Source organism: Papilio machaon, chromosome W, assembly GCF_912999745.1.
Source record: "Papilio machaon chromosome W, ilPapMach1.1, whole genome shotgun sequence".
NCBI classification, from domain to species: Eukaryota; Metazoa; Arthropoda; class Insecta; order Lepidoptera; family Papilionidae; genus Papilio; species Papilio machaon.
In genome coordinates, this window is record NC_060015.1 from 2,246,964 (window position 1) to 2,260,876 (window position 13,913).

General features: G+C 38.9%; 1 protein-coding gene across 1 annotated transcript; it reads left to right on the plus strand.

Moving 5' to 3' along the window:
- Positions 1-12,726: 12,726 nt before the first annotated feature.
- Positions 12,727-13,125, plus strand: LOC123722871. Its single transcript, XM_045685440.1, has one exon. The coding sequence runs from the start codon at positions 12,727-12,729 to the stop codon at positions 13,123-13,125; it is 399 nt and encodes a 132-aa protein (XP_045541396.1).
- Positions 13,126-13,913: the final 788 nt, after the last annotated feature.

Below are 13,913 nucleotides of genomic sequence, written 5' to 3' on the forward strand. Positions count from 1 at the left end.
TAAGGATTATTTTATTAGTGAAGTCTACGACTATCGGCTTGTAATTTTCTGACTTAGTATTTACTCTGAAGATGTCTTTTATGACATGTTTTCCTAAATCGACATTTAATACATTGCCAATGTTCTGTATGATTTCGAGTAAATCATCCGTGGTTTCTACCTTTTTTACTTTTGGTACGTTTCGGATCTCGATAGACGAACTTTTTTGAAATTGTTCCATAAATTCTACTTTCTGTTCAAGATCCCGTATCTGCTTTAGGTACTCCCGCTTATGCTTGTCTAATTGTGATATTTTAGAGTTTAACTCATCGTATTTATCCGATATAAATTTGACACTCGTTTGCAGATCCTGGTAATCGCTGCGTAGTTCTGCAATCGACGTTAAGATTTTTTCTATTTTGTTGTCCTGGGACTCCTTCCACGAGTTTAGCATGCCCATAATGTCGTCTTTTAATGTCTGCAATTCTTCCTTAAAGTCCTGATTGTGTTTTCTCTTGTTACCCCGGGTACACATCTTTGAGGGGAAGTTGGTGGAATCCGTATCATCCCTGCATGCTGCAATGTTAGGCTCTAAGCCGCCATGATGTAATTCCATTGGTTGTTTTAATGATGCATGGGGTGGTGGAGACCGTCTTAGTGGCATAGTTATGACTTAGTAAAACACTATCTAAGTACCCAACACCAGAAGTATTATTCGATCCGATGCTTGGTTACAGATTAGTCAATGTCAACTTGAACGTTATATCTCCTGCATTAAGAGTGACAATCGCTTACAGCTAAACTTCGTAAGTACTCACACAGCGGAGACGTTCGCAGAGCGGGATGGCGAAACGCGTCATTCAACAATCACTTTACACTGTACTTTTATGCACTCCTAGTATTCGGGGGAGTATTTTGCTTACAATATTTAATTTAATGATTATTAAAACTATTCTCAACAACTAATAGCAAACACGTCTGAATCGGTTGGTGGCCGAAGAGAGAAGGGAGGAATAATTGAATGTCGTCCGCATATAAATGGTATCGGCTATGTTCAATGACGTTAATAATATCTGCAATATACAAAATGAAAAGAGTAGGTCCCAGAATAGACCCTTGTGGTACCCCTCTGTTAACAGTTCTTTTAGTGGATACCATGTCTGGCCCATTATCTCTACCAAGCCTTACATATTGTACTCGATTATTTAGGTAACTAGCAAACCATCTTATTGTAGAGCAATCGAAGCCATAGTAAGCGAGCTTTGACAAGAGCAGCGTTGTGTTTATAGAATCGAAAGCGCGAGAAAAATCAAGTAGAACCAACAACGTACCTTGTCCACTATCTTGTGCTACCAGAACATCGTCAACTACGTTCAACAAAGCAGTCACTGTACTACGAGACCTTCTAAATCCGGATTGCTTGACAGGTAGTATTTGGTTTTGTTCAAGATATTCTGTCATTTGAGTACAAACAATTTTCTCTAAAATCTTTGACATGAATGGCAAAATACTTATTGGACGAAGGTCCCTATAATCATCTGGGTTTTGTTTCTTTGGAATCGGTTTCACCGCAGCTACCTTCCATTGTTCAGGGAATGAACCCGTGCTAATTGAATGATTGATTATTTTACTATTATGGATGATTATTCAAGATTTGTAAAGGTTTATCAATTAAAACAAAAAAGTGAAGCTGCGAATAATCTAAAAACCTACATAAGAGAAATAAACACACAGAAAGGAGTTAAAGTACAAGGAATAAGATGTGACAATGGTGGTGAGGTTTCATCTGCAGATTTCAAAAAATTCTGTAATAAAAAAGGAATAAGAATTGAGTACACAATTGCCTACTCCCCTCAACAGAATGGTGCAGCGGAGAGACTAAACCGTACATTGTACAATAAGGCAAGAATAATGTTATCTGAGTCACAAATACCAAAACAACTATGGTCAGAAGCAATAATGTGTGCTGCTTATCAACTACGAGGGGAGGTCCAAAAGTTCGCGGAATGGAGGGGATGGAGTGGGGATAGGGTAGCTCGCTTAGTGTCATACTAATTGGGCACTCATAATTAGTATATATATAACATTTCAACCCTATAGTGCCAATCGTTTACGAGTACTCGCCTGCTGAACAAGTCAATCCGGAAGCAAACTGCAACTATGGAGAAAATTGAACATCGCGCTGTGATAAAATTCCTTACCAAGCAAGGAAAAAACGTTCAAACCATTTTAAATGAAATGGAAGCCGTTTATGGAGATCAGTGCCCTGGTAAAACAATGGTTTATAAGTGGCATGGTCTTTTTAAACATGGTCGAGATTCAATTGAAGACGACTCTCGCTCTGGGCGGCCAGCTGACGCCACCACATCAGACATCGTCGAAAAAGTCGAAAAACTTGTACTCGAAGACACACGTTTGAAGAAGAAACAATTATCTGCATTTGTTGGAGTATCAGATACAACTATTTTGCGTATCCTGCACGACCACCTGGGCATGACAAAAGTCAGTGCAAGATGGGTGCCGAGAATGCTCACGCCGCTTCAAAAACAGCAGCGCGTCGACGCGTCTAAGCACTTTTTGGAGTTGTGTGGAGACGAGCCCGTGCAGATTTTGGAGCGGATTGTTACTGGAGATGAAACATGGGTTCATCACTTTGAACCTGAGTCCAAACAGGAGTCCATGCAATGGCACAAAAAGGGTACACCACCTCCCAAAAAATTCAAGGTGTCAGAATCGGCGGGAAAGTTGATGGCCACTGTTTTTTGGGATTGTAAGGGAATATTACTCATTGATTATAAAGAAAAAGGTACCACTATAACCGGAGAATACTACGCACTCATATTAGAAAAGTTAAAGGAGTCAATTAAAGAAAAACGTCGAGGAAAATTGGCCAAGGGTGTGTTGCTTTTGCAAGACAACGCGCCGGTTCACAAGAGCCGAGTTGCCATAGCTGCTCTGCACACACATGGGTTCGAACCACTTGTTCACCCACCCTACAGTCCAGACCTGGCTCCTAGCGATTTTTATTTATTTCCAAATTAAAAAAAAGAGCTAAGGGGAAGGAAATTTTCCGACGATAATGAAGTGAAGGAGGCAATTTCGGCCCATTTTGAGGCCAAAGACAAAAAATATTTTTTCGATGGTTTAGAAAAATTAATTCATAGATCGAATAAATGTATTAGACTTAAGGGTGATTATATTGAAAAGGAAAAATAAATTTATTGTTATATTTCATTGACAACCCTTTCATTCCGCGAACTTTTGGACCTCCCCTCGTAAATAGAACACTATCTTCAGTCACAGGTAAAATACCCGCTGTGCTGTTTCAAGAGAAAAATGATTTGAAAATATTAAAAGTCTTTGGCTCTAAAGCTTGGGCTGTAAAATTGCCTAGAAGTTCAAAATTAAATGAAAGAGCAATTGAAGAAAGAATGGTTGGATATGCACAAAATGGTTACAGATTATGGATTCCAGAGACAAATGAAATACTATGTTCAAGAGATGTGAGGTTTGATGAAACAGATATCAAACATGTGGAGAAAAATGAAAACAAAGATAAAGAAGAAGGAATAATAATAAATAATAAAATAAATGAAGAAGAAAATACGGAGAAAAATAAAGAAAAAGGAGATAATGAAGTGATACAAAATGAATATGAGGAAGATATAAATAAAAATGATGAACAAAGAGAAGATGATAATGATGAAGCTATAACTAAACGAAATAAAGATACCAGACAACAGACAAGATCAGGGAGAATTATAAAACGTCCTAATTATTTGAGTGAATTTGAAACTAATATATCTTATTGCATGATTGCAGAATCTGAACCTATTACCACAGGTGGGCACAGTTAATCGAAAAGTTAACTTCGTTAATCGTTAATCCGTTAATTAAAAAATTAACTTCGTTAATCGTTAAAGCGTTAAATTCTCGAAAATTTAACGCAAGTTAAAGTTAATCGTTAACAGTTAACCATACCAAAATTATACATACTAATTTCGCACTTATTGTGGCGACACTTGTTTAAAATAGTAATTTGACTGTACATTCTATAACACATTAGTATTAGAGACAAGTATGAATGCATTATAGTATATTTCATTACGAGTGCGGAAAGCCTGTCATTGCAAAGAGTTCCGACAAATGTCTACCCGAGCCGAGGTGCAGCCGAAGGTGAGGGTTGACAGTAGGAACCAGTTGTAATGACAGTTCCGCACGTGTACTAAACAACTATTTTAATACGGTTGCGAAAAAATTAAGCAATTTATTAGAATAATAAAAAAAATACAGTCGAATTGATAACCTCCTTCTTTTTGAAGTCGGCTAAAAACACAATAAACTCAACTAACTAAAATGTTTGAAAAATGGCGCCAACCGTAAAAGAATACAAACAAAGATTTTTTTGTTTTCTTCGCCCATTCTGGGTAGGCAAAGGGAACCATGCCCAAACACCCAAGGTTTCAGTAGATTATTTTTATTGATATGAAATGAAAATGAAATTTTATGAGATGAAATAAAATGAAACCTAACCATTAACCATTAACCTAATTCATTGAATCAAATCATTAAATCTGATATTGTAACAAATTAGGAGCTTCTTTTTAGAAATATTTGCATGAATCATAAAAACTTCAATGATTTTTTTTTTGTAAAAACTTCGTGGTTGGTTTTTTCTTTTTAATAGACATCATTTTTACAGTTGGGAAAGAGAAGGCACGAGTAAAAAGTGTTTTAATACAGTTGCTCAAAAAGTGGCGTATTGCAGGGGCGAAGAGCGTTCGGAATGTGGGCTATTACATACTCATGCTTTTATATACTCGTAATGAAATATACTATTTCGAACCTTCTTTTGTTTTGGTCCTGTTGGTCACGTCTTTCCCGGATGCTCTGATGCATCACACTTGCACGCGAACTTCACATATATCAATTATCAACTCGTTGGTTCACCATTCGAGTCGCCGACAGTCGCCCAACATAGTTGAACTTACGAGCGTGGCACGTTATTTAAACAAAATGACAGCACGTCTCCAAGTTTCTAATTTAACGATTAACGGACTTTTATTAACGGAAGTTGAGTTTAACGGAAGTTAACAAAAGCGTTAACACTTTTTGAAGTTAGCTTAAAAGTTAATCCGTTAAGCAAAATGTTAACTTCGTTAATTAACGATTAACGGATTAACGAGTTAATGCCCAGCTCTGCCTATTACATACAATGAAGCGATAAAAAACAAGGAATGGAAAGAAGCAATAGAAAAAGAGCTAGATGCACATGAAAAATTTGGAACATGGAAAATTTCAGACTTACCGGATGGACAAAAAGCTATAGACACAAAATGGATATTTAAAAGTAAATTGGATGGAATAAAGAAAGCAAGGCTTGTAGCAAAAGGATTTCAAGAAAAAGATACATATGATGTTTATGCACCAGTTGCAAGAATGGCTACTGTAAGATTGTTACTCAGTATCTCTTTACAAGAAGACAAACCAGTGAGACAAATGGATATTCCCACAGCATTCCTAAATGGAGATCTTAAAAAGGATGTATACATAAAATATCCTGAAGGAGTTACAAAAGTAGAAGGAAAAGTGTTACAATTAAAGAAAGCACTTTATGGACTAAAAGAAGCTCCAAGATGTTGGAACAAACGACTACACAATTTCTTTATAGAAAACAACTTTGAACAATCAAAATATGATTTTTGTCTGTATTATAAAACTGGAACTTGGGCATTAATATTTGTTGATGATATATTACTTATGGGAAACTACAAAGATATAAAAGAAATACTACAAAAGGAGTTTAAGGCAAAAGATCTAGGACAAGTGAAATAATATCTTTTTTTTTTTTTTTTTTTTTCTAAGCTGCATCTGCAATCAGTCTTTAAAACTTTAAGCAGATATGAGGAACGAGTAATTTTTCAGAATTATTTCTCCATCAAGAAACTTCTTCTTTTAAACAGACCTTAGCGAGTCTTGTTTGTTACATAATAGTGGCCCTTTTAAGCCTCCTTCTGTGGTCACATTTAGGTAAGGTTGCAACCAGGGGATTATAGTGGTTTGCAATTCTTGCTTTATAGCGCTCAGCAATCACTTTGAGCTCCTGCTGGACGGTGTTCACTTTTAGTACGTCATGCACCTCTGAGTTTTTAATAAACCAGGGGGCATTCGAGATGTTCTTAAGTATACGGTTTTGCACCCTTTGTATGATGTTTAAATTTGAAGCACTTGCAGAACCCCAAACTTGTATCCCATATGTCCATATTGGTTTGAGAACAGCATTATAAAGTAGAAGCTTATTATCCAAGCTTAGAACAGACCTTCTTCCTAGGAGCCACTGAAGGTTTCGATATTGTATGTTAAGTTGATCTCTTTTTGCTATAATGTGTGCTCTCCATGTGAGTTTTTTATCCAGTCTAATACCTAAGTATTTGACGACGTCACTGTGTGGAAGTTCTTGATCTCCTAGTTTAACTGCTGGGCAGTTTTCATGGCGCAGCGTAAATGTCACTTGGACCGATTTTGAAGCACTGGCTCTTATTCTCCATTTTTTTAACCATTTGTCTACTTCATCGAGTCCATTCTGGAGCATTACAGTAGCAGTCTTTGGGTCCTTGTGACTGGCCAAGACAGCTGTGTCATCCGCATATGTTGCTGTGGTTAAATTATTACTTTCAGGGAAATCTGCAGTGTACAAAGTGTATAAGACTGGACCCAAGACCGAACCTTGAGGTACACCTGCTTGGATATCGTGGAATGAGGACGTACTGTCATTTTCTCTGACTTGAAATATTCTATCGGAAAGATATGATTTTAAGATTTCATAAAAAGTATGGGGTAAAGATTGTTTTATTTTGCATAGCAGTCCCCTGTGCCAAACCCTATCAAATGCCTGCTGTATGTCTAGGAATGCGCATGAGCAGTATTCTTTATCTTCTAGTGACTTTCTTATCTTGTTGCATACTCTATGTACTTGTTCAATGGTTCCATGTTCTTGTCGGAAACCAAACTGATGGTCTGGTATTACATGTTTTTCGTGTAGTATGGGCATTAATCTTCGGAGGAGAAGTTTTTCAAATACTTTTGAAAGCACTGTGAGCAGACTAATAGGCCTATAGGAAGAGACCTCATTTTCAGGTTTACCTTCTTTATGAATCATCACTACCTGCGATATTTTCCAGAGTTTAGGATAGTATTTGACTCTTAGAATGGAATTAAAGAGTGCGGTTATGTACATTATAGCTTTCTTCGGTAGCTGTATTAGAACTTCTTTTGTTATTAAGTCGAACCCTGGGGCTTTTTTATTCTTTAGGTTTTGTATTTCACGCCGGATTTCTTTAGGTGTTATGTGTTTAATGGGTAAGTCTAGTTGGTAATCTTGATTTAATATAGTTTCAATGTCTGTTTCATCCATCCCCACTTCAGGCATATTCGGCACAAATACTTTTGCCAGGTGATCTGCGAAGACTTTAGCCTTCTCGAGACTTGTTCTCGCCCAAGTGTTTTGGCCACTCCTTATTGGAGGCTTTCTATTTTGTGGCTTGTTCATTCCTCTAAGAGCCTTCCATAGAGAGTAATTTGTAGCCTTACTTGGAGAAAGAGATTCCAGATACGTCTGCATAACAGAATTATTTGCGGTTTTGAGAGCTTCCTTTAAGTCTACTATAGCTTTGTTAAGTGCTCTTTTGTCATTGCTACACCGACTTTGGTGCCACACACGTCGTAGTCTTCTTTTTTCTCGAATTTTTTCTCTCACTTCGATAGGGATACTAAACTTACCATTTGTAGGTCGGTTTTCGGGCGTGCTTCGCCAGCATGCCGACTGTATGATATTTGTTAAATTTTTGGCAGCCCTCTCAATATCTTCAGATGTTTTGAGTGGTATTTTTAGTTCTATATCCCTCTCTATTATTTCGCGGAAAGAGTACCAGTCTGTAAAAGAGTTATATAGTGGCGAATATTTATTAGTCTGAAGTGCAGTAGTGCTAGCTGTTAGTAAAACAGGAGTATGATCGGATGATCCGTCTAAGCATGACTCGATCTTGAAAGATAGTTTCGGCAATCCACCAACTACGAAGAAGTCGATTACATCCGGTAGCCTAGCTGAGTCCGTCGGCCAGTGCGTTGGTTCTGCAGTCGATAGGGTTATGAGCTTGTTGGTAGATATACATGTCATTAGTTCTCTACCTCTTGTGGTGATGAGTCTAGATCCCCAGTGGGAATGTTTGGCATTCCAGTCGCCACCAGCAATGAATTTTTTTCCTAAAGTTGAGAAGAGTTCCTTGAAATGATTCGCTTTAATGTTGTGTTTTGGTGGGCAATATATCGATGATAGGTTAAATTCGCCACCTTTGTCCTGTATGCAAACTGTTGTCGCTTGTATATGTTCTTTTCTAAAACTAGGTAATTGGTGATGTTTAATGGAACTTTTTATTACAATTGCAGTACCACCGTGGGCAGTGCCATCTGGATGATTGGTAGAATATATGCTATACTGAGGTATTTTTATGAGACTTCTGTCAGTAAAGTGTGTCTCCGATATAAGCAATGCATCAAGTTTATGTATATTAAGTAGAAGTTTTACATCATCTATATTAGGCGAGAGACCATTTATGTTCCAGATACATATTTTTAAATAATTCATTGTAGTAATTTGTCAACTAGCTTGGTCATAAGCCCCATAAGGTTGCTTATTTGTTGAAGGAGTAAATCAATCTTTTCAGATTGTTTGATAAGTAGTTCCTCAACTACTTTGGTTGAATTAGCATTACATTGTTGTTCGTTTCTAAGGACCTCACTATATGTTCTTGTGTTGGTAGAATATTTTCTGATCGACTCACTTTCGTCTACATTAGATGGTTTGCTGTCTTTACTTTTAAATTTGGGAATTTTTTCTGATTGATATTCCAAGAGAGATTCTGGTTTTTTGACATTATACTTCCGCGATAGGATTTCTTTATAAACCTCGCACCCTTTATAATTAGCTGGATGGCTACCAAGACATAGGGCACATTTTGCTGGAGTATTTCTGTCTTTTTTAGGGCAGTCTGCAGTATTATGTGCCTCTGCACACTTTACGCATCTATATGGCCTTAAGCAGTTATTTTTCGTGTGACCATATTGTTGACATTTTGTACATTGAGCTATCACCTTACGTTTTTTGGGATCTTCAATTGCTACAATTGTATTGTATATGACTCTTATATCTTTAACTGCTTTATTGTTGGCACCAGGTTCAATGTTTACAAAGAAAGTTGTCGAAGGTCTTTTATTTGGTCCAATTCTAGCATTAATAATCTCACCTCTAACTTTGTTGCCTGATTTTTCAATTTCTGTTATGATTGCTTCGTGGGGTGTTGTGTGATGTAAATTTTTTATTACAATTCTATATGGTCTCTCTTCTTTACGTGTAAATGTGTGTCCTATTAATCCTTTTTGGCGCACGAAGGTCATTAATTTTTTATAAGATTCTACTGTTGTGCAATTTACTCTTAATTGGTTTTTGGTTATAATTTTTAGTGAGTAGTCCGTTCGTCCCATTACAGACTCAAAGGCTTCAATTAATTTGTTTATATCTTCTATACCATATAATATAAGGGGTGGTGGTTTGTTTTCTTTTTTTCTAGTGACTTCTGGAGGGCCGGGCATATCTACATCAGTCGATAGAGAGCTAAACCTATTCTCTAAAGAAAATTCTTTTGGCGGTGAATCCGATGTTCTTAGTCTTTTCTTATTTCTTAATATAGGAACTCTTTGCCATTCTGGAGGCATGGTTTCTGTACTACTAGTATTGGGTTCACTAATTTGGAGTCCAATATTAAGGTTGTTTAATGAATTTGCCCTAGGGCGCGTGTTGAAAAAGCTTTTGTGTAGGGTTTGTTGAACCATGTGCTTCTTATATCCAGTAGCATTCTCCGCCTCCGAAGCCTGGTCAGCCACTCCGGAGAGTTTTGTGTTTGGCCGCAAAACTGTGCCCCCCCCAGAATACATGGGGCTGCCTGAGATTTTCTCAGGGAGGGATTCTCCAGCACCGCTGGTACCCTCCTGGGGTAGATAATTTTTCAATCTTGCTTCCATGTCTTTGTCCTCCATTCGCTCTAGACTTTTTTAAAGACTATTTAGGTCCTAAGGCTTGCTATAGCCTCTTCTATCTACTAAACTGATAGGAGATATGGATATACCGCCATTGATCGGTCGTCAGAGCCTCGTTTGTAGATTAGCAGGGGGCACCACGGAAACCATTCGGTCTCCGTCGCCATCCGGCGCGTGCAGGTGAGGTTGACAATTGGGTCGGATGAGATATTGATACCGCTCCCCTTACCCCCCTAATAATATCTAGGAATGGAAATAGAAAGAAAGAATGATTCCATGTGTATAAAGCAAGAGAAACTAATAAGGAAACTGCTAAAAAAAGTTTGGAATGGAAGAATGCAAAGAAATTAAAACACCTATGGAGAAAGAGCCTATCATTACAGAAGGGGAAGAGATAGTAAATGTACCATACAGAGAACTAATTGGAAGTCTTACTTATCTCTCAGTTACTAGCAGACCGGACATTACTTATGCAACATCTTTCTTGAGCAGATTTTTATATAGACCAACTTCTCAACTTTGGACAGCAGCCAAGAGAATTTTAAGATATCTAAAATACACTATTAATAAAGGATTGACTTACTACAGAAGTGATGAACCAAAAGAAATTATCGGATATTCTGACGCAGACTGGGCGAGTGACTACATTGATCGTAAAAGTGTAAGTGGCAGTGCTGTGCTAGCAGTGAGTGTTACTTTAGTAATAACTTAATATCATGGTTATCTAAGAAGCAAAGTACCGTCTCACTATCCTCTGCTGAAGCGGAGTACATAGCAGCAACCTCAACTACTACTGAGATCATTTTCTTAAAAGGTATTTTAAGTAACTTCTATTCTTCTAAATTTAATATTTCATTGAAAGTTGATAATCAAAGTGCTATTAAGATTATATCCAATAGAGAAAATGGTAAAAGAACCAAACACATAGATATTAAATTTCATTTCATTAAGGAGGCAGTTAATATTCATAATATCAATGTTATCTATGTACCAACTGAAGAAAATGTATCTGACATATTTACAAAACCATTATGTGAAAACAAACATTCATATTTTACATCTAAGTTGAATATTTTGTAACTATGTGTAATAATTTTCAATAAGTTTTATTGTACTGATAACTTAATTGGATAGCAATGTTACAAATATGTATTAACATTGAGAGGGGGTGTTAAATATTTTATTCTTTCTATGTGACAATGTTATATGTCATCTGTCACTGTAATGTCATTACACATAAAAAAGGTTAAGTTTGCTTTTGTAAGAGTCTAACAGAAAAAATAATGTGCTTGTACTACGCCGAAATAAAACAATATGTCAGTGTTTTTAGTATTCATTATCCAACATTAAAAGTCTAACATTAAAAACTCGGACGTGGTTTGCGATGGATCCGCTTCCACAATAGCCTTCAACTCTTCATTATCAACTTGAGTCTCAGGCCGTCCACGGGGCTTGTTCTGCAGATCGAAATTTCCAGAACGAAAACGTTGGAACCAAAAACGAACTGTGTTTTCTTTTGCAACACGACCGCCATACACATCATTCACCCTTCGAGTCGTTTCTGCAGCACTAGTGCCACGGCGGAACTCGTACTCGTAAATAATGCGATATTTTAAGATTTCCATTTTGTAAAATGAGTGACGCAAACAGAAAAAAACAGAAGAAAAAAACCAAATGAATGACGGTCATCGAACCACAAATACATGAGTCTATAGCTGTACAAATTCGAATTTGGAATTCCTTACGAAAGAGGAGAAATTCGTGATTAAAGTGGCCAGTACGAAAAACGCCAATTTCATGTGTAAGGACCTAATATATTTATATTCGTATTTAACTAGTTTAATTATATATAGTTCTTGCTCTTATTTATTTATTTTTGACTTTTTTTTTTAATATTTATGATACACCCCGCTATTTATGTTAGTCTCTCCTGTCCCACAGGGTTGCCTGGAAGAGATCGCTTATAGCGATAAGGCCGCCCTTGCGATGTAAATTAGTCTTTAGTAATTTTTATGTATAATTCGTGTTAGCAATAAGAGTTAATAAATAAATAAATAAATATTTTCAATTACTCCGTATATTAAGGCTCTGAGTTTCCATTGTTTGAAATTTATACAAATATGTAATTTAATTTGACGAACATTTTCTTATTGTTATACTTTTATGTAAAGATGATAGTTTTAGCCGTCCGAAAGGACTGATCTACTATATTTACCTAAACATTGATGTCTTGGCCATGAAAAACAGTCTTATAATGTATGCATAGTATCACAAAAAACAAAAAAAAAACAAAAAAATGTGAATTCCGCAACTCTTCGAATACCAGTAAAAAGTTTTGAGATCTCACGTGCAAATTATTATCATTTTAGTGTTTTAAAATTACTAAATTGCACATGTGTTGCACTAAGTTGAGATGTGTCTATTATAATGCCCTGGTAACTTGATACAGGTTCAACCCTAACGACAAAACGTTTATTAATTCAGGCCTTTGTGTGGCCGTCTCGCCCACTCAGTGCAGTTCCAAATGAGATTATTCGATACTTGACTGATTCGATATCGATCCAAACGTTTCAGTCACTTTCTGGACTTACAACGAATTTCCATAGGTAGGTACTATCTATCCTCATACTCATACTATCGTATGCAGGTGTCCTAATGCCCAGACACCTGCATACAGAGTTCCTGCAGACGAACGTCAACCACTGCGCCCGCGCACAGGACCTGCTCATGCAGGTCCTGGCGGAGTGGAGAATTGCCGTTGCTGTCGTGGCCGAGCCCTACCTCATCCCTTCCCAATCTCACTGGGTCGGGGACACGGAGGGCTCGGTCGGAATCGTGGCGCCGCCAACGGGCCCGCAACGCCTCTCTCTCAGGGAGAGGGGCGCGGGTTACGTGGCGGCTAACTGGGGAGAAGTAGTGCTCATCGGGGTCTACTTCTCCCCGAACAGGAGCCTCTCCCAATTTGAGGGGTTCCTGGATGGCCTGGAGCTGGTGGTGCGGAGGGCACTGCCAGCTCATCCTACCGACTGCGCCATGTCGACAAGGGAGACGTAATAAAGCTGCGACTTTCAGATGCGTACTGATTTATTTATACTTTATTTATAACTACCCTTATAAACAATACCGACAGTCATCGTGATGGGGGACCTCAATGCTAAGTGCGCGGCTTGGGGATCCCCCGTCACTGACGTCAAAGGGGCGCATCTCCGGGATTGGGCCCTCATGATTGGCCTGGTTCCGGAGAACCAGGGCAGCGCCTTCACGTGTGTGCGCGCGCGGGGTGGCTCGATTGTCGATGTTACGTTTGCCACCCCCGGTATTGGTGCGCGCATCACGTGTTGGCGCGTCCTGGAGGATGTGGAGACCCTGTCAGATCACCTGTACATCAGGTTCAGGGTCTCCACAGCGCCCCGCGGGCGTCAAACCCGCACGGCGGGCGGCAGAGGCGCCTTCCCTAGGTGGCAGCTGTCCCGTCTCGACGCAGACCTGGCAGAGGAGGCCGCAATTGCTTGCGCGTGGGCCTCCGACCCCCCTCAATCCTTGGGGGTCGGAGAAAGAGCTGCCAGGTTCCGTCGGGACCTGACGGCTGTATGCGATGCGGCAATGCCTAGGGCTAGGCGCCTCGCGCCCCGAGAGGGGGTGTACTGGTGGTCGCGGGACCTCGCGGCCCTACATGCCACCAGCAACGCCGCCCGCCGTGCTCTCTCCCGGTGCCGAAGACGTCGGCACCAGGAACCGGGCGAGCTGGAGCGCCTTCTTGCTGAATCACGTTCAGCAAAGAAGGCGCTCTCAGCCGCCATTGGGGCCGCCAAGGACGCCGCCTACTCTGAGTTCTTGGCGGC

Coding starts and splice junctions, on each gene's coding strand:
- LOC123722871 (XM_045685440.1), top strand. CDS start 12,727: ATGCCCAGACACCTGCATACAGAGTTCCTGCAGACGAACGTCAACCAC.